Raw genomic sequence first — 22,367 nt, forward strand, 5'->3', positions numbered from 1 at the left:
GCATTTTGGAATGCTATCAATCCAGCTAGGTTACTGGAGACATTTTATGAGATTGGTTCTAGAGCTTTTTTCAGAAGTACAGTTATTAAACTCACACAGTTCAGAGCTCACTGGAAGAAGAGCTTTTAGGAGTGACAAAGGAGGATAAAACCAACGAGGAAACCAACATCAGTGACAAACAACCAAAACCTTCATATTGAAAATTTTAATCCATTCCTAGATAATAGAAATGATCTTTCTGATTTGTTAGGGAAAGAAGATTCTATCATGGAAATGAATGCATTAATGCTCTGCAAAGAACTACAGAGAAAAATTCTTAATAACAGCATTCTTAATAACTGCCAAAAGACTATTACGTATAGCCAGCTCCTTTTTATAAACAGAACACAAAGTAAATTTATGTTTTCTTTATGCATGTTGTTCATAGAAATCAATACATTAAAACTTATTACACAATTAGTCATCAGTAAAATGAAGTTTTTTTTAAAAATCAATGGAACCTAACCCCTATTTTAACAGTAATATTAAGTCTTAATTTACACGGTTTCGATTCACGCGGCATTTCCGTAGAATGTAAACCCTGTGTAAAATGAGGGTCTACTGTACCTTCCATCTAAGTTTTTTTTGTAATACTTTGATTAATGAAATCAATAGAAACTCAGTTCTTGACTTTATTTTAACAAGTTAATGATTTTGTTCCTTTTCTGTTCGTGTTTTAAGGATCTTGTGGAAGGTTGCATGTTTTTGGGACCTTCCCACATGCAGCACATAAAGAGCTTTGTGAAGTAGGGGTTAATCTTTCCCCTGATGACATATTAGTCCTTGCTTCACGCTTTTTTTGGTATTATTTGGTATTCGGTCCCCCCCCCCCCCCCCCCATTTTTTCATGTTTTGCTATATTTCTCATTTTGCAATTTCTTGATAATTTATGTTTTTCCTGTATAATTTTGTACTGTTTTTGTTTCTAGCAGCTTAATGCTGACACTACAGTACATTTTTAATTGATGTTTAACATTGTTAATTTTTTTCACTTTTTGGAAACATTTTCAAATGTATTATGAATAACACTAGGATTGGATGTAGCTACTTTCTACTGATTGCATTTAATCTGATGGAATACCTGTTTTAGTCTTTTGAAGCAAGTATGCTCTAAATTCTATTTTAAATTTCATTACTTTTATTTCGGCTATTTATCTTTTACACATTTTTTTGAGGATTGATACTTTTTTCATCTTTGTTTAAACTTAGTTTTACACTTTGAGGCTTCTGAAAAAATGCTTCTATACATCTGTTCCTCTTTCAATTAAAAAAAAAAAAAAAATACATATACACTTATATCAGGGGTACCCCCCTTCTTCCCAAGTATCTAAGACCCCCAAAACAAGAGTCCCCCCCCCTAAGAGGGAGGAAAATACCTCTAACAACCTTCCTAAAAATTTTAATGGTGCAGCCTGCGCCATAAACACCCCCTAGTTGGGCAAACCCTGCCTATACTTACATATAATTTAAAGTTAAAAACTATCCCCTGAAATATAAATAACCTAGACAACCAATATAAACTTTCAAAAATACAAACTGGTGAATAATAATTTTGTGTGCAAGTCTAAGTTGGTCATTCATTTTACTCATTGAATTAATAGTAAGGAAAAATCACAAAACAAAGCAAACAAATTGAATATTGAATAACACACACAATATTGAATTACACAAATCAAATAATTGAACAATTGAACAGTAATGATGATACTTACTGTTGCAATTGCATTGACTAACCCATTTGTAATAATGTCTGGCTTCATGTGCTTCAGAGGATCAAATGGACCAGCTTTTAACTTTGGAATTAACTTATCAATTACAAACTTTAGCTGCACAAAAAAAGAAAATCATGTTAATTTATAGAAACTCAATGAAATATGTTTGAAAAAACCTACAACAAGGTTATATATATATATATACAATAGGTAATTTTCCCCTCTGAAAATAACATTTGGTTCCTTGGTTAAAAGGGGCGGGGAGTTTTCAGAAATCTTACTAGTCAATATTTTTAACCAGCCAACAGTATATGATACAATCAATAATTTTTATCAAAAATTTAAAAAACGAACATAATGGGGTTGTTTCCAAAATTTTAAAAGTCTTTTTTTCTGAAAGTTTAATATTTTTTAAAAAAATTGCTTAAATCAGTAAGCTTTCAATGTTTACCCTTCTGTCCAATGACATCACAAATGATGAAGTGCCATTCAGTGTTGCCATTCACTGAGCAAAATATTTAATTTGCATCTTTACTCACATGTATTGGCAACGATAGGGTTGATAGCAAGCGTAGAGCGCAATTTTAATTCGCTGCTTGATTATCATAACGTGGAAACGCTGTAGAAAGATGCCCCAAAGAGCATCATTTGTGACGTCATCAAGACCATGCCTTGTTTGAAAAATCGGACATCTTAAAAAATTAATTTAAAAACAACTGTTGCGAAAATGAAAGTATTTTCTGGGTCCATGTTACATTTTTTTGCTTATTCTATCAATTTCAGTGACAAAAAGTAGTGCTTTTGACTGAAGGAAACAACCCCATTGTTGCATGACGTGAAAGTTGTTACATTAAAAAATAACAAAATAACTTAGAATATAAGCACTTAAAAGAGTTCTCTAGCAAAAGTATGCGATAACTTCACTCAAGGGATTGGAATATAGACATCATACCACTCATTTGGAAGAAGAGTGCCACAATACAAAGAAATGAAATTTTACAGGAGAAACACGTTTGAAGTTCTCTTCAGTTTGAACTCTTCAGGAAATTTGCTGTAAGAAAAGTAACTTTGCTGTGCTCTCCAGTGGTCAAAAGAACAAAAAAAATCTCATTATTTTCTAAAGAAAATAATGTCCTCTCCTCAATGTAAAACCCACAATAACTATTTACTGTTAGCAGTATTTCATCCTATCCAATACATAAATCAGTGATTTTTAACTCACAGAACTAAACAAGTATTTCATGTTAAATGATGTAAGATGTTTATGAGGTTTGACTGTATTATAAATATATATTCATTGACAGGAAAAAGAGCATAACTTTAAAATTTTGTTTTTGCAAACTGTTCTAGTACCTTTAAAATTGCTTAAAACAATTTTTCTTGATTTCTTGGAATCTTTAAAATTTGGATTCAGTGGGCTTCATTCCAATGTTTAAAAGAAACAATCAAGTTTTGATTACCATATAAAATTTATAGGCAATAGACAGCACTTACTTCGGAATTAAATCTTTTGAACAAGTCTTCAAATAACAAGGACAGCAAGGAGCCGGCTAATTCTAATCTTTTGTTGCCATAATAATCTCTGTCGTCAAGTAGCTTGGGGTTCTTCTCAGCAGCAATAATCCTTTTGATCATTATAGCCATGTACACGGCCTTCACCTTGTAATTGAAATCTTCAACCTAAAGCAAAATTGAACTGATTGATGTATTGAGAAATAGAAAACAAATTTTATCATATTGTAGCGAAGTTCGTACCTCCCATCCGTGGATAACGGTGGCTCAGTGGTAGAATTCTCGCCTGCCATGTGAGCAACCCGGGTTCAAATCCCAACTAGGGTAAAGTGAGTTTTACTAAAATTTCCTTTTTGCTGTTTCCCGTGTTTTCTCGAATGTTCTATTAATTTCTGTATATTTCCAAGTCTGGAAAGTTCCAGCATTTTCTCAAGTTGCATATAAGCAGATGTAACTTTCATTCGTGGTTCTGAATCAAGATCTCGAGTTGAGACTAATGAGTATTCCCTTCATTTGGCTTTCACATTGTTTTCGATAGCTTCATCTATGCGACAATATCAATGGCAAATATTTCATTCAGTAGACTATTACATTACATCTTCATGAAGTCAAACAAACACAAGAGGTTATCTGATTCAGACCAGAAGGATTACTAAGAAGAAGCACATTTCAAGAGCAGTTCTGTGATTTGAATGGCAAATTTTATAGCAAAATTTTTTTAGACGTTCACCTCGGTGAAAGTCACCAGTCTTTATAGCATACAGAAACGGTTGATTCCAGGACCATCTTTGACACTCCCAAAGGGCAAAAAGTAGAATCATTAAGGAAAAAAAGCTAATTGTCCAAAAAGAAATATAATAATAAATATTTGCAGGATATGACTAGAAAAAATGCCAACGAGGTACAAAAATTGAAGACCTCAGAAATACACTTTTTGCAAGTATTGGGTTTCACAGAGAAATAAAAGAAGAAAAATATTAACATTACAGGGGTGGATTCAAACGCAAATTGCCACTTTGCAACCCCTTCACAAAATTCTATGTCATAAAAGCAGCTAGTTCACGAAAATTAGACCTTTCACAAAATTTCTAATGTAAGTTTTTTCACCACTTTTAGGCTTTATAAATAGCAAAACAATCAATAAAAAAAAAAACTTCCAGCTTTCAAGCCATTCCCAGTGAAGTCCTTCAGGCCAAAGTGGTTTCAGATTGGATTTGTGACGCCTAAACATCCTACAATATGGCATTTTTTTTCACAAAAAACGCAAAGGAAAAACGCCAAAAAAATAGTTTTCTTCACAAAGGGGAAAGAGTTCACAAAAAATTCTTACTTTTTTTCCCACAAAAAGCGGACCTAAAAGTAAAATCTAGATTGATCCCTGCTTTAATTCTGCACAAGAATAAGACATCTCCAACCAACATTCCATAAGATAACAAAGGAAAGGAGCTGTAACAAGCTGACCTTCAAGGGAAAGTAAAGAAGAAAAAAAACTAAATATTTTGTTGTATTATTTTGAAACTTTTTAACACATGACACAATGTTTTCTTATATTATAACCAGATATTATTTTAACCATTATTAAAAAATCTTTTCTTTTTGGATTATTATATGTATTATGAACAAAGAATGGGAAAGTTCCCAATATGTAACAATTAATTGCACATAGGTAATATTTTATTAAAATATCATGAAAATCAATATCATAGAAGCAGATTTTAACATATTATTAAAGATAAAGAAACAACCTTTAAAAATGAATCTTTAAAACTTTTTTATGATTCTTGAAAATTTTAAAAAGGGGAGCTGTCCTTTTCTTTGAACCAAGGAATTTAACTGCAAATTATTACAAACATGTGTTTTCACACTGGGATACATTTACCCTTTTTCAGTGCAGAAAGTGAGTTTAAAAGGTGAAGAAAAAAAACGGATGAACATTTCTGAAGCTGAAATCCATTTCTTTTCATTATATTTTCAAAAAATCATTACAAATCCATTGTCATTTTTAAAGATAAGCTTTGAAATGTTTCAACTTACTGGGATATGTGCCAAAATTGTGGTGGTTAAAAGATCTCTAGCTTCATCAATAGGAGTTTTCTTTTGAGAAGAAGCCCACATCTTTCTTTGACGCAGTTTACTGCCCATGTAACGAAGTGCCTAAAATATTTCAATTAATTTAATCTGCTGTTTAAAAGAGCATAATAAAGCTACACAATAAAGTGAACAATAGACTGTACATAAAACAAAAGCATAAAGACATTTCTCTGATATTTTATAATATGAGGAAAGTAGGTAAAGATAAATGGTAGTTTTAGAGTGGTTTCACACTATGTTCAGTATGCCCACTAAAGTCCCTTACTCTTTACTTTAGGATGGCTGTAGCTATATTAAAAAAGGAACATTTAGGTATAACAAAGTAGCAATGGGCTGCTGGATATAACCACCTACAGCACCACCAAGTGGAAAACTGAAGAGTTAGCATTTTTATGTGGAAAACGAAACGAGATAGGCGAAAAAAGCTACAAAGTTGTAGAGAATGATTGATTTAGTACAGAAAAAAGACAACTTGTGAGCAATAATGCAGAGACTAGAGTGGTTAAAATGTACATTTGTTTCTTCAGCAACTCCCATGCAACTCAAAAAATACTTTGACAACTCAGTCTTTCAGAAGCAGTGAAAAACAATTCCGAAGTAAAGTGATATTTTAACAAGCACCTATTCTTACTCTTTGTTTTGACTTCAATTTTAACAAGCAAAGCAATATTTACATTTGTAAAACTTAAGCTTTTTTAATAAACAACATTTTCTAATTTCCTTCTGAATGACATATTATTAACATCCGATGCATATGTAAACTATGAAAAGTTTAGATAGTACTTTTAAATTAAAAAATGAGGAATTTAGTTATTTAGTCACCAATTAAGTTCAGAAAGCTGTGAATTTAAAAAGAGAGAGAGAGAGAAAGAAAATAACATCAGTGTATCCCCCCCCCCCCAAAAAAAAAATCTCCTAAAAAAACAGGCCTTAGCATGGTTTCAGTTGTAATTAAGATTGATCATCATATGAAAGAACAAACATCTTGCTACAGAAATCGGTAGGGGACAGAAGTGTTCAGCATAAATAGAGCTCTATGACCCTTCCCTGTAGTTTCTTGAAAGTGAAGGTTATTTTAAGGGGAGGTTATGACTTCCTTAGATCTGTGCTTGAAGACATGCTTGTATTAAGGGTTTTGTTTCATTTTTTGAATTTTATCAAAGAGAAATAAATGTATTGAACTGGAATAAGCATATTTCTTAAATTTGAACAAATTTCTTGAACATGAATAAATATTTTTTTTTTCTTTTCTGGGCAGGAGGAAATATTTAATAAAATATGCATGAAAATAAGGCATGAACTAAAAGTAAGCCCCAGCGTATATTTGCAACATAGTTTAGTAAGACAGTCTTATTTGCTGAGAGGCACAAACTCAATCTGTAAGCAACTATAAGTTACCTAATATCCAAAATTAATCTATAGCATTCTCGGCTGAACAAGAGTCTTTTTTTTTTTTGGAAGTTTTAGATTAAATGTTTCTATAATAATTATTATTATTTTATGACGTTTTAAAAAGAAATGCATCTTTTGAATATTCCAAGGTATTTATTTCTGCTTGATTTTTTTAATTTGAAAGGTTTTTATTTTTTTTTAATTCAAATGTTAAGTCATTTATCACAAAATGATACACATAATTAGTCATGTCATAAAATTTTTCTCCTTAAAAGCAATTTGTCACAAGAGGGTCATAACTCAAAAAATGAAAAATGGCAATAAATTCAGAATTATTGTCAGGAATGTTTTGCCAAATTGTTCTGTGTACTCAGGACAAACCTGTATCTCTATTACTTAAAAAAATTGAAATAATTCTAGTAATACCTGCAATAGAGATAATTCTAAGATAATTGCACAAAATAATAAATATAGTTTTACACAATAATATCCATACTAGGTTATATAATCTAAAATGCTATTCAAGCTGAGATAAATGAGAATTTATTGCACACCACAGCTTAAAAATAGGGTTAGAACAATTTAATGCCTCTTCAGGAAAATGAATCGATCTAAAGTTGTGATATTCTTACATTGGGAGTGACATATTAACAGATATGTATATATTTAATACCCTCTTCGGAGATACCACTGATATATTCCAAGCATGGAAAAAATTATAAGTCTTAAAAGAACAGAAATAACAATTTTTGCTTTAAATTTTGCTGATTTACATTAGTTCCAGTATAACATTAAGATATATATAAGCACAAAACAGTAAAAACTTTTTAAAAAAAATCATAAGGATAATTTTCCAAGACATGCATTTTTTCTTAAGGTTTACACATTAATAAAAAATGGATTTATATTTACTAAAAAAAAGCAATAATAAACTCAAAATGAAAAATCGCAAAAGTGAAAACCAATATCATATCCATGTTATACCAAAAGAATTCCCATATGCAGGGTTGCCTTTTTTTTGCAGAGTTACTCCGCAAAAAAAGCGAGACTCTGCAGCTCTACAAAGAAGTTATTTTGCTCTGCATTTCCTCGTTGGTGTTACCAAAGATTTTGATAAAATTAAATTTATTTTTATCATATTTTCCCAGTTTGCTATGACAGACATGCAAATACGGGAAATTAAAGATGCTTATACTCAAAACATGACATAGTGTTTAAAGCTGTTTTATTAAAAATAATTATTTAAAATGAGCTCAAAGAAACAAAACTCTAGAACAGGTTTCAAAGCTCAAGAACACTTTTAGAGAAGAGGTTTAAATTTTTTGTATTGATTTACATACAAAATACTGAGCTGCTCCGCAAAATTTCAAAATGCTCCGCTAAATCATCACAGATGCTCCTCAAATAGTTCTTACAAGGTTGGAAACCCTGCGTGTGTAAGGATTTTTATCACTTTAAAACACTTAAAAACCCATTGATCACATCAACTGTCAAAAGATTTATCCCCACACATGATTGCAAAATGCGGAAGCCTTACTTGTAATTGGGTAAATACTTGTGCTCTTCTGCATTCTTCAATGCATGGGAAAAGTTTTGTCAAAGTTATTTCATCCATTCCAATCAGTTGAACAATGACCTGATCACTCTCAAACCCCATGGCTTTAAATACAATAACTATAGGTATATCCTGTAATAAAAAAACTTATACGTTTTTAAAGAAATATTTAACTATTATAAAACATTTCTACAGCAGAGCCTTGAAAAGGAATTCAAGAAGTAGCGTTAGTTTTTTTTTTTTTTTTCATACTAACTGAAAAGCAATATATTACAGGTTTTGCAAACCAGGATGTGATGTACAAAAGATTCAGTATTTTCAACTGATGATTAAGTATTGAAAGAGTTGTGTGCAATTCACAGCATTTTGCATTTGAAAATCGACCTTGGCTTTTCTGTCTTTCATTATACCTTTACAACAAATGAACAAATGAAATATTTTCAAACATCTTCATAACAATGGCATATGAAAGAGGCCTGATGCTCTGAACATATGTGACAGTATGACACCAATACTCATCAAAGAGTTGTGCCTTAGAATTTGCAACTACAGGGTCAATGGTGAGACTGTTATGCATTTAGACTACTTATGGAAAAGTGTTATAAAACAAAAGGACATCACAACTCTGAACTCCTATATTTCAGAAAAACAATTATAATATTATAACTTGGACACATATGATGATCCGAGGGTCAATCCAGAAATAAGGTTCCTATCAATTTTAAAAATAGACAAAAAATTTTATTCGCTTAGAAATTTACAACGTTAGAAAGATGAAACTTTCAGATTTCACTTTTTAATTTCAGATAAAAAACTCAATTACATTGTATTATTGTGAGAGCAAAAACTTAAAACAAATTAGAATATCATGGAATGCGAATAACTATTAGGATCAGTCAATAAATAACGAGGCAGAGGCTATAAAACAGATTTTATTTAACATCCTTCAAAAATACTGACCCAAATTTTTTAAACACTTATCCCTCTGGGAATTAGTCGCATAATTCCGGGCTCATAAAAGTCTTTTGGCTGCTGCTGGGACTAATTACGCACACACTCCTTTACTTCATTGTCCGAATGAAATCGTTGTCCCCGAAGTGCCTTCTTGAGTTCCTCAAAGATGTGTTGAATCATATGGGGATAGACCTGAACTATGGGGGGGGGGGGGGGTTTCAAGGTTTCCAACTTAAATTTCTGAAAAAGTTCCTTTTTCGCATGGGCTATGTGTGGTTACGGTAAACTTTCACGTGCTGTCATCCTGTTGCATGATAACACTAGAGAACAGACAGCCAATCGATAGTTTACAACACCAAAAAATACAAGTTTTGCAAGTTTATGCATCACAACACTGTTTTTCTTTTCTACCACAATTAAATTCCTATTTTTCTTATGTTTTGACAAATCTAATTCATATCTAATGTGTCGTGGTGTAAGTAGGCCAATAATTGCCTGGTAAACACGGAAGTAATTTCAGATTAAAAAGTCAATTTCATTTTATTATTGTGAGAGCAAGAATTTAAAAACCAAATTAGAAAGCATTGAATGCAAATAAATATTAAGGTCAGTCAACAAATATCTAAGCAGAGGCTATAAAACAAATTTTATTCGACATTCTCCAAACATATTGACCGAAATTGTTTAAACACTGATCTTTCTGGAAATTAGTTGCATAATTCCGTGCTCATAAAAGTTTTTGGCTGCTGCTAGAACCAATTACGCATGCACTCTTTTAGTTCATCGTCCGACTGAAATCGTTGTCCTCGAAGTGCCTTCTTGAGTTCTTCAAAGATGTGGGATCATATGGGGATAGATCTGGACTATAGAGTTCAAGACCATAGTTATATAGGTCATAGTTATATAGGTTGAAGACTTTCAACTTGAATTTCTCCAAAAGTTTTTTTTTTATTTGCATTGTCTCTGTATGGTCCCAGTAAACTTTCACGTGCTGACATCCTGTTGCATGATAATGCTGGACCACAGACAGCCAATGCAACTGAAGAACATTTGCAGAAATGTAAGTGGCAAGTCTTGAAACATTTCCCCTATAGTCCTGATCTATCCCCATATGATTCTACATCTTTGAGGAAATCAAGAAGGCACTTCGGGGACAACTATTTCATTTGGAAGATGAAGTAAAGGAGTGCGTGCGTAATTGGTTCCAGCAGCAGCCAAAAGACTTTTATGAGCCCGGAATTATGCGACTAATTTCCCAGAGGGGTAAGTGTTTAAACAATTTCCGTCAGTATTTTTGAAGAATGACGAATAAAATCTGTTTTATAGCCTCTACCTCATTATTTATTGACTGACCCTCATACTTACATCAGCAAAGCTATTATGCTTCATGTAAAACTTTCCCTTCTTTGTAATTATATTGGTTCTCGTTTTCTTCTCATGTGTGGAGCTTAAAGAGAAAAACAATACAAAATGAGCAAGGATGTTCGATGCGACAGAGCACAGTTCATAAGAAATGAATGAATTTAAAGCAGGGGAGCGATAACGACGAGACCAAAAAAACAATAACTTTTTAAATGCAAAAAAAGGCATAGGAAAATTAGCTATCTCAATGAAAACAAGTACATGCGTAGCAGAAAAAAAATGGGGGCAGGGGACATCAAGTTAAAAACATGTAATTAAAAAAAATAAATGAGAATAGATTTCTAAAGTACCTTTGATGGCCTAAAATGAAGTCACTTGATGACTATTTTAATAACATATTATAAATTATGCTGGTGTACTTATTGTATAATTAAAAGTAAAATACATTTAATTTTGAAAACTTGAGAAATTATAATTTTTAATTAACTAGCAAAAAGTTTTGATTCAACTAACATTTAGGTAATTGTCATGTGGGTTAATGTTAAGCATTTGGGCATACATGAAATATATTTCAGGGTTGTCTCAAGCAACTGCCTCATGGTAGAGCAATGATAGCAAAAAATGCAAACAAGAAATTCCAGCAATGAAACAATAACCATTTCTCTTCGTACTCAACAACTAATGTTTTCACAATCACAAAAGAGAGTTGAAAAAAAAGTTGAATAGTTCTAGACAAGAAAACCAATACATATTTTTGCTTTACTTATGATTGCCTATTCGAAAACAATGAAAATCTAATGGATCAATGCGAACAACAATTTAGTGATTTAGGGAGAAAAAACTGCTCCAATAATAAAAGGAACAAAATTAGTTACAAACCTAGTAACTTGGCAGGCTATTAGACCATTCCTATCTTTTTCAACAATCATTCTATTTTTGGACAGCTGTTCTTGCATGAGAATTACCTTTTCCGTTCCATTAATGATGAAGTAGCCGCCCGGATCCAGGGGGCATTCATTCAGATTATAAAGCTCAAATTGTGTTTTATCACGCAGGCGACAATTAGAACTGCGTAGCATAATGGGCATCCTAAAATGCAGAATTATTGTTATATTTGGAAGTCATTTTTAGGATAATTATCAGAGATTTTCTTGTAAAAGCAAAAATAGACAAGACTTTTGCAATCGTTGATCACTGAAATATACACAGGTTTGTGGGCCCGTTGCAATGCATTTTTGGGGCTCTTTAAAAGACGAACAAAACTATGACAAATATCATTCATGCGCTTTTTCGGATCTCCCTTAGGCCCTCAGCAATTGCAACATTTGTGGCATATAAAATAAGAAATAACAACGTCAAAAAGCAAATTGTAGATTACTGCAGATACATATCAAGGACATCCGAAAAAATGGTTTTTGTCGGATGTGTTTCCATCCATAAGCTAATTTCTTTTGCATTGAAAAAGACATTCTATGTAATGCCGAAACACGTGTCTGCAGCTATATGCATTTTGTGGTTTCTGATGCAGTTATTTCTTATTTTACTTTTTAGCACATAGAAATTTGTCTTATTTATGGCTGGTTTTATCTACAAAAGACACATATAGTTTAAATTTGTTTACCCCCAAAACTTTCCCATGTTGAAAATTTTCAATTTCTCAGCATTTGAACCATAAATTCTAAGTTGTGAAGGTTTATAACAACACCCTAATTTTGTATAAGAATTTGACTCCATTATTTTATAAAAATCGACAAAACTTTATTTACATCACATATACTTCAAGAAGTCGTCATTTTTATTTTCTCCTCACCAAAATCGTGGAACACAATCTCGTGCGTCTTTTTCACTTTTTTTAATTACGTGTTGCCGTTCGGCAGTTTGTGTTAAATAGAAATAAAATAATTAAATTTAAGAATTAAAAGACATTAAAAATATGGATGAAAATATAATACTAGAGAATTATCATTATGTGGTAATAATTTTGACTGAGAAGGGCACTTCAGTTGTAACCAAACCCCATTTACATTACTTTTTTTTTTTTTTTTCAAATCAAATAACATATTCTGTGAGAAATGTGTTTCTCAAAATTTCAAAGTATCGAGCAAAAATACTAAAATGTTCAAATTTTAGTTGCAGTAATATTTTTGTGTAAGGAGATGTCAATTGTGATGAAATTTGATGTTCAAACCTCAAAAGGTTAGTTAAGTATTCTTTAAGCAAGAAAAATGCCGCCTTTGGCACTTGAAATGGGGTGTAAATTTAGTACAATCAAAAGGGTTAGCCACTCTTATCAGGGTATATTATAATTAAACATATGTATATATTTTGTTCTAAAAAGAGTGCAAAAAAGGCACTCAAAGGAACTTTCCGAGCCCTAGAAAGGACATTTGCCAAAAATATAATAAGAAGTATAGGGATTTCTTAAAGAAAATATAGAAACCTTCCCAATAAAATATTAAAACATACCCCTAATTTTATACTTTGATCTTTAGTTATTATAAATTATAACTCAATTACATGAATAGTAAAAATAATCATTAGGTTTTGTAATAAAATAAGTTAACACATATTTGAAACAATTTTTCAAATTGCAGAAATGCATAAAAAATGAAGTACAGGGTCCTATTGTGCTTGAAAGTTTTAAAAAATTATATTAGAAACTAACACCAGTATTCTGATAGAATTACTATAAAAAACTATGGAGTAAAAGTTTATAACGTCCTTATACAGTAAACTCTGGATTATCGGTGCTCATATTATCCACGGGTCTTTTTACAATTTTTTTAAACGGTTATTAAATAAATTATTATACTTATGATTGTGCTACTGTTTGTTTTGAGCTTTTACATATTTATATATTTCATATTCAATGTTAGTAGATGCAATATAGCAATGTTTTCAGCTATAATTTAAATATATGTAAGTTATTCATATTTTTTTAGCTATTGTGCACAGCAGTATTGTTTTTTACCTATTATTTGGACTATCTGCAGTTACCATGCTACACTATTCCACAGATAATCGGGAGTTTACTGTATTTCATTTCTGTGCTAAACAGTCTTAAACAAAAAAAAAAAAATTACTTGTAAAATATCATATGGAGAATAAATGAAAATTAGAACAAACTATTTTTTTATAACTATCATTTCGCTAAAAAATATAAAACATAAAAATTCATACTTTCCAATGTTTAGGTCATTTTTGATGAACCGTTTTTGACTCTTGACATATTCTACATTTACGGTTATTGGAGCACTGTATGTAATGTCTCGTAAACGGCACTAAAAATAAATTGAAGTATTTTTTAAAAACTCATTTCGATACTGAATACTTGAAAAGCATTATTCAAGTCTTGCACATTATATTTCAAAAGTCTTTCTGCATTGCATTTTCTTTTTAGAAAAATTAAATTTTAATCTTTAAATTATTTTTAATCATAGAACTTAATGAATAAACATGTTGAGTGATACTTTTGAACTAATTGAGCTTTTTGAGGGCATCAATTTACTAATATTTCCCTTAAGCATAAGATGTTTCTATTTTGATTGTTCATCTAACCAATACAATGAAATTTCTGTTTCAACGAAATAAAATTTCAGTCTCAATTTAACCTCCAGGCCATTGCTTGGATTGCATTACAATGGAATTCCCATTACAATGAATAAAATTTATGGCCTTTTAAGTTTGTTGCAAGGGGATTTCACTGTATTATCATCAAAAATAAACTCATCAAATACAAAGTCAAACTAAAATCCTTTATTAAAAAAAATTTAATTTTGTATTAAACGGGTGATTGTGTGTTCATTAAAAAAACTTACATTTTTGAGAAATTTGAATTTTTTTGATGGAGTTTTAAATAATGCTACTCATTTGCTAATTACTCACTAATAAAAAGACAAAAACAGAATTCTAAACTTAACTGGTTAATAATATCCAAAATGGTTTTTGATAATACTTCTGTTAACTGAAATGAGAATTTGCTATTGCAAAATTCTAACAAGCTATTATACACTTTAGTTATTTAGTTAAAAATGGCTAGCTTAAAATTTAATGTTATGTAATACATAGGCATAGAATTAATTCAAAAAATTAAGTAACTAAGCAAGAAATTATTTTTAAGCAGCATTTAGAGGCAAATTTTGTCAAAAACAAATCAAACAATCGTTTTTGTCATGCGCTAAAAACATTGTATTTCTGTCTAAATACAATCTGTTTTTTTTTTTTTTTTTGCTTCCAGAGTTAAAACTCTGTTTGAAAGCTACATTTAACTTATGTGAACACAAGTAAATTTTGACTAAAGTTTTGAAAAATGGAAATGCAGCTGTCAAATTGAAAAAAATCTCAATGTGTAAAAAAAAAAAAAAAAAAAAGAAACTCATGTTGTTTTGATGATATAAATAAAAAATAAAGTGATAAATTCTACAAACAGCATGTAACATGTTCCATTCAAACTCACTATTTGCTTAATTATATTTACAATTACAAACTCGCAAAATTAAGTTAAGATAAAATACTTGAAAGAAAATTGAGAAAAATAAGTCTATATTGTTTAGGCTACAGATAATCAAAGCAAAATAAATTAATAAATAAAATAAAGAGAAATAACAATAGAGAAATATATTAACTTAAAAATTTTTCAAAATGTTTTTTAAAAGTTATATTTGCAAAAATATGGTAGAAAAATTTTAAACACACCAAAGTCAAAATACAGTAGACCCTCATTTTAGGCAGGGGTTACGTTCCTAGGAAATGCCGCGTGAATCAAAACCGCATAAATGGAGACATAATACTAGTGTTAAAATAGGAGTTTGGTTTTGTAGATAACAAAATACGTCATTCTAGTGATGAATAATTGTATAATGAGTTTAAAGTGTACTTAAATTGACTTATGCACAACATGCATAAAAAGAAAACTAATTAATTTAATGTCCTGTTTATAAAAAGGAGCTGGCTATGATAGTCTTTTGGCAGTCATTAAGAATTTATTTCTGTAATTCTTTGCAGAACATTAGCGCATCCATGATCACTTGTGTCATTTCCATGATAGAATCTTCCTTCACTAACAAATCAGATTTCTATTGTCTAGGAATGGCTCAACATTTTCAATGTGAACATTTTTGGTTGTGTGTCACCCACGTCAGTATCCTCGTTGGTTTTGGCCTCCTGTGTCACTCCTAAAAGCTCTTCTTCCATTGAGTTCTGAACTGTGTGAGTTCGGTAACTTTACTTCTGGAAGAAGCTCTGGAACCAATCACATAAAATGTCTCCAGTGGCCCAAGCTCGATGATTAGCATGCCAAAATGCAGTTGATTACGTGTAATCTGCAATCTTTAGGAGTTTGGATTTTGAGAGAGGGGACAATTTTATCTGTTTGCATAGCCGCATCCGCGTAAAACCAAAACTCATCCGAGTAAAATAAACCCACATAAAACGAGGGTCTACTGTATATACAACAAAATTCAAAATCACTGTTCAAGATAATTTAGCACTAATAAATAGGTAAAAATGACCGAATTTGGATCTGAAATTTTTCTCTCCAGGGTTAATGACGTTACACTTAATAAGAATTTATGATTTAACAATATAACTTCACAAAAGAATAAATTTCATCTTAAAGGTATAACAAATTATTTGAGACTTACCTCATGTGGAGTAGTCAAATTAACCATATGGTATCCCTCTTCAATTACAGGCTTTCCAATATTTATATCTAAATACCTGAAAAATAACAGTGAAGAAAGTCAATCGCTGCAGTCATTTACTACTGATATAAATCATTATCATGGACAAAAATACAGTAGAGTCTCAAAAATCTGAGTCTCGAAAGTTCAAGGTTTCGCTTAATCAAGGTGTTTACTTAGTGAGTTCAGTTACATTTTTTAGTTCCAAAAAAAATAAATTTTCATTAAAATCTGTGGAAAAAAAATCTTCAGTTACTTTTAAACTTATTTAAGAACATACAGTAAATAATAAAAAAATCCATTGAAAGGTTGTTGTCAACAACACTCCCTAAGTGACACATAATATTCATAGACAACAAAATATGGATTAAAAGATAGAAGACAATAACTTGATGAGTAAAATTTACATTAATAGTCACAAAGAACGTGTAAACATGCCTTTTGGAATAATTGATAGGAGTCAAAAAAGAAGGTTTGGAACTTGACACCCCACGAGTCGTACACACCTTCTACAACTAACTGTATGTAAGTTACATACATACGCTCGCATGTGTACATAGATGCAAACATATTTACAAAACTCATCGAAATAATTTCGAGCACTGTCAAAATGTATGTTTGGTTGCCTACAAATTGCACACACAAATATATACTGACATCCTGAAAGCAAAAAAAAGTCAAAATTTGTTTAGAGATCATTAACACTTTGAGGTCTATGCCCGAGTATAACTCGGGTTGCCGCTTTTTGGTGAAGGGAACTAAGCCCAAGATTCTCTCAGGGTCAAATTTTTTCTCTCTTAGCTATAAAAGTACGAGTTCTACACATTTCTAACCATTTTAGATACTATCTAGGAACATTTTACTTTCAAATATATATATATATATATATATATATATATATATATATATATATATATATATATATATATATATACGTATATATATATATACGTATATATATATACGTATATATATATATGTATATATATATATATATATGTATATATATGTATATATATATATACATATATATAGAGAGAGAGAGAGAGATGACAGCACTAGGCAGAAATAATTACATGAATCGTGATAGAATAGGGGGTTTAGATTCGAGTTTGTGCTTTGAAATGTACTATACAAAAGCAAATTTTATTAAATAATGTTTATTTTCAAATTAAGCCTATTTTCAGATATTTGTTGAAGATTCAGGTAAGTTTTTAATTGAGTCTGGGTACACTTTTATGGTTAAAAACTATGTTTTCCTATTCAGAACTTTTTTTTTAAAGTTTCAAACATGCTTTTTTCAACAATTTCTTATTAAAAAATGATTTTTATTTCATTCAAATAGTTCCTTAGTTCCTTTATTATGAAAGAAAATATGTAATACAATAAAAATTACTAAAATACACATCTTCCAAGTATTTTTTAAAAAAACATGCAAAGCGCCAAAAAACCCCAGTCTAGAAGGAGATATTCAGTCGAAATAGCTCAGACCTGAAAGTGTTAACAAGCAAAATTTAGGTTGAAATTTCAGTGATAAATTTTTCTTGAAAACAAAACTTCTTTTTCTTTGTGCAAAGACGTAAAAGGCGTTCCTCCTTCTGCCATCTGAAAAGAGTCAAACTTTAATCTGGAAGAATTTTTTGGATAATCCAAGGTGGCATGAGCCCCAATTACCATGGATTTTCAAGACTCTACTGTAATGAATTTTAAAGAGTATTTTTAGTTTTCTGTCCGATAACTAGAAGCTCAGTGATACTCCACACTTCCACGGCTTAGGTCCAGTTTTGATTAATGGGATAGACAAGGTTAACTCAGCCTTTAAAAACCAGTATGCGCTTTTCCGAACAATTGGAACACAATATGTAGACGTGAACTTATTGCCAGGAAAGTTATAATCAGAACATTGTCAATTGTGTTGTGACACAGTTAAAAAAGAAAACCCTTCAAGTTGATTTGGAAGAGTTCAAATAAACACATTTGAATGTAAATAAATACCCTCAATCGCACAAACTAAAGAGATCAACATAATTTTTTGTGTTAAAAGATGTGAAAAAAATTGCACAATATACTATTCAGATCTCTGCATCACTCTGTATTAACACTTTTTCATGTTAAGCACTTTCCTATTAAAAGTTATTTTACCGTAGTTGTAGATATTCAACGACTTTGATACAAATAACATAAGAAAATTGTGCATTCACTATTTTTATTTTTCCGAATTATTTTTTCATGAACATGAAAAAGGATGGTCCAAGATTAAACTGTAGACAGACTTTACTTTTAAAAATTTTTGGGCTAGAGGAATAAACTAGCAAGTCTTACTTAATATAAAAAGATGGATCCACATCAGATATGATTTTCTCGTTAGCTTTAACAATCTTCTTTATCTGCAAAAATGAATTTTTTTAAATATTAGACACTGAATCATAAAAAGGCAATAAGAACTTTTTAAATGCATAGGCAAAATAATCTAGTTCTAATTTATTAAGAATCATACAAAGATTACTAGAATTGGGTACATAAATGTTGGTTCAAGATTACATTGGAAGAGCTTGAGCAAGTTATAGTACAAGTTACAATGTATCCTTAAGCTATAAAATAAAAATCTCAATGGCATTTTTGTATTCAACTTAATATTTGAGTAAAAAAATGTAAAACATTGTATGTCATAAAGACAAACAATAAAAGTGAAACTTTTTATTTATTTTTTTTTACATTCTGAACTGTCACTTCACCGACACTCACACTACACTCTTGTTCTTTCTGTGCCTGACTTAGGCATATTCACAACAAAATTCTATACTTTAATGAAGAAAATAGTTTATGAACAACGAGTAAACACAGTACTCGAAATCAACATTTCAATTGCAGCTAAAAGCAATGAAAAACAATAGTAAATATAAAGTTAATTTGTTGTAAAAGTTGGCAAATGAATTTCAATGCTGAACTTAAGCAACGTGGATTACACTTTTAAACAAACGACTTGACTTGAATCAAAGAAATCTTCGAAAACCTGCATCGTTTGAACAGTTTAAAATGAACAAAATCCAAATATATGCTTGCTTAGGTTCAGCCTGAAAATTAATTTGTTAAATTCATTCACAAAACTAACTTTTCAATAACAGTGGCTGCTGCTCTTTGAATCATGTTTGTTCAAAAACGTTTTGATTCCATTAAGCGGCTAATTCAGTAAACAGGGGTCTGTCCAGGTTTTTTCACAGGGTCCGTTTTTTGTGAAAAATCAAATAATTTTGTGAAAAGTGAATTAATTTTGTGAAAAATCAAAAAATTTTGCAAAAAAAAAAAAAAATTTTTTCTTTTTGTTAAAACGAAATTTTAGAATTTAGAGATGGCACAAACTGCATCAATTAAACTTAAAGTTTTCCTCTTCTACGTCGAGAAAATCATTATGGATTTTTTTTACTAATATTTGGCGGGGGGGGGGGGGGCATCGCTCTTTCAAGTATAAATATTTATCTACCATTCTACATTATGTTAAATTATACTAGATATATTTCTGTACAGTACTTAAAATAATTGTAACAAAAATATAAATAAATAAAATAAAATTCAGAATAGGGTTCAGCATTCAACTTTTTGACCCAAGAAACTCTTAAAAAGCACAGAATTTCGTTTAAAACTTATAAATTCCATGATTTAAACAAAAATAAAAAGATATTTCAATGGTTTACCTCTTAACAAAGCGTAATAATCATTAAAAATTCGAAAAATCGGATTCCCATAGCGGATGCAAAGAGATCGCAATTCTCAAAGTGAAGGCATCAAAAGTATAAAAACGGCTTGTAAAAGAAATATTTTTGATAAAATTAATTTAAAATTGCATTTTAGAGTCCTATGATAAACATATCATTAATATCTCTGGACACAGTTGACCCAAAAAATAAAATTAATTAAAACATCTACTTAGCATTTTAATTTTTGACTCATAACAGAAAATGGAATTTTGCTTTAAAAACTTGAAATGAGAGTTCTAACAGAAATAAAGAGACTTTTCATTTATTTGAATCCTATTAAAGCTAAGTTAGCTTGAAAAAAGAAAAAAATATGATTCTCATATCGGATGTTAAAAGATTGCATTTTTCAAAATGTAGACATCTAAAGAAAAAAAAAAAGGTAATTAAAAGAGTTTACTTAAAGTTAATCATCCTTGTGTTAGCATCGAAAAATCAAAACCCATATAATTTTCTCCCAAAATAACAATTAAACATCGCACCCGCACCCGTAAAAACGCAAATATTGACAAGCTGGCAAAATGATGAGAATATTTTCTAATCGAGTCATTATAAAGGTTCAACGCCGGACGCTAAGTGGTGATAATTTTGAAGTTGGTAACACTATCTGAAGCGATCATATTTTTTCCTCACCTTTACTATCCTTTTGCAGTTCTAAGTTCATTTCGCAGATATATATTATTATTGTTTATTAAGTCATGAGCGGAGAAAAGTGCTTACCAATGCCTTTTCAGAAAAGTTAACAAAAACACCGCTGCTAATTAGCTGTGATAAAACAAACAACCATTATATTTATTTGGCAGTAGCAATTATTTATCGCTTGCAGGAGCATCCCAAGAGTGCCGATTTTTTTTTTTTTTTTTTTCAAAATTAGCCGATTTTGTATAAGCTGATCCCTCTAATTTGACTTAAAAAAAGGTTCCAAAAATTATCGGTTTATACACAGAATTATGCGTTATTTTGCTTTCAGATTTGCTCTTTCAATAAACAATTTGACATCCGATCTTGTTTATCAGAATTTTGTGAAAGGTCCGTTTTGTTTGATCGGGATTTTGTGAAAGGTCCGTTTTGTTTGATCGGGATTTTGTGAAAGGTCCGTTTTGGTTGATCGGATTTTTGTGAAGGGTCCGTTAACGGACCCAAATATCCTCTGGCCAGACCCCTGGTAAAGCTGGGTTTTGTTCCCTTTCTGACCATTTGATTCATTAAACCTGTTGATTCAATTAACCAGCATCCACTATACTATTGCTTTTGGCAACAATTACAAACAACTACATCACTTCCGTCACACAAAAAGGTTGAGGATCAGAACTTCAAAGTCATTCCATAAGTTTCACTTTAAAAAACAAATCTAAAATAGTAATAATTTAACAAATGTGTAAAAAGGTGGATTTTTGTGTTTTCTCAAGAATGCTGCGGATCTTTTGCTGGCATGTTTAACCTACTCAGACTACGATCAAGGAAGGGATAAGAGAAATTGAAGCAAATCAAGTCCAGAATTTCAGCCTCTGGACGAATACAAAAACATACTCACCTCAACATTAATAAAGTGATCAAAGGAGTCGATGTGTTGCTTCACAAGACCTTTTGTCTTAAGAAAAGCAGGAACCAGTTTAGCTTTATCCTGAAAAAAAATTAGTTGAATTGTAATTTACATTGGATGCAAAGACAAAATAAGAGAGCAATGTTTCGGGGTGCTGCACCCTGCCCCTTTTATAGTACCGCAAGATGCTCCCTGCCCTTTTTTCTGTTTTTTTTTTTCATGCACTCTCATCGTCATTTTGAAGTTTTATCAAAATTTTATCACAAAAGCAAACTTTTTCCAAAAAGTAAAGATTCACACAAGCCTTAAATCTAACTTTCTCATTTTCCATAGTTTAATTTGAATGTAAATCTGATTTTTTTTAAGTTTTTAGTGTAACTTTTTACACTAAACATTAAAAGCTTTTTATCAACTGTTTAAAGAACTAACTCCTTTTGAAATATACTTAAACTTTATATCTATGCGTCTACAGAAAATTAAAAATAAGCATCTTTTGTACTACAATATTTCTATTAAAAAGATAAAAAGTGATAAAAGTGAATTAAAGTGCCATTTCATCTGCAAACACCCTGCCCCTTCGTTAGTCTGGGGAAAACACTAGACAGCATTAGATATATACAGTATAAACATGGCCAACTTTAGACTTAACGGGGACCTAAGCTGTACTGCTGTGCTAAGCACAGATATGGTATCTGCACATTTTATCAAAATTGAGTTATTGTCACCAGGTGGTTGTTAGTAATTTAATTTACCAAAATCTCAAGTTTTTTGCCG

At 30.7% G+C, this 22,367-nt stretch overlaps 1 protein-coding gene across 1 annotated transcript in view; it reads right to left on the reverse strand.

Moving 5' to 3' along the window:
• The window catches only part of LOC129226294 (DNA-directed RNA polymerase III subunit RPC2-like), a 43,622-nt gene extending 21,792 nt beyond the window's left edge, over positions 1–21,830 (reverse strand). The window contains exons 1-11 of the mRNA XM_054860898.1: positions 21,819–21,830; positions 21,585–21,674; positions 18,621–18,685; positions 16,260–16,335; positions 13,798–13,898; positions 11,497–11,706; positions 10,621–10,702; positions 8,284–8,433; positions 5,298–5,417; positions 3,246–3,431; positions 1,752–1,865 (exon numbers count right to left, since the gene is read on the reverse strand). Coding sequence (XP_054716873.1) covers positions 1,752–1,865; positions 3,246–3,431; positions 5,298–5,417; positions 8,284–8,433; positions 10,621–10,702; positions 11,497–11,706; positions 13,798–13,898; positions 16,260–16,335; positions 18,621–18,685; positions 21,585–21,674; positions 21,819–21,830 — 1,206 coding nt within the window. The remainder of the gene's footprint in view (positions 1–1,751; positions 1,866–3,245; positions 3,432–5,297; positions 5,418–8,283; positions 8,434–10,620; positions 10,703–11,496; positions 11,707–13,797; positions 13,899–16,259; positions 16,336–18,620; positions 18,686–21,584; positions 21,675–21,818) is intronic.
• Positions 21,831–22,367: the final 537 nt, after the last annotated feature.

This window comes from Uloborus diversus, chromosome 7, assembly GCF_026930045.1.
Source record: "Uloborus diversus isolate 005 chromosome 7, Udiv.v.3.1, whole genome shotgun sequence".
Lineage (NCBI taxonomy): Eukaryota > Metazoa > Arthropoda > Arachnida > Araneae > Uloboridae > Uloborus > Uloborus diversus.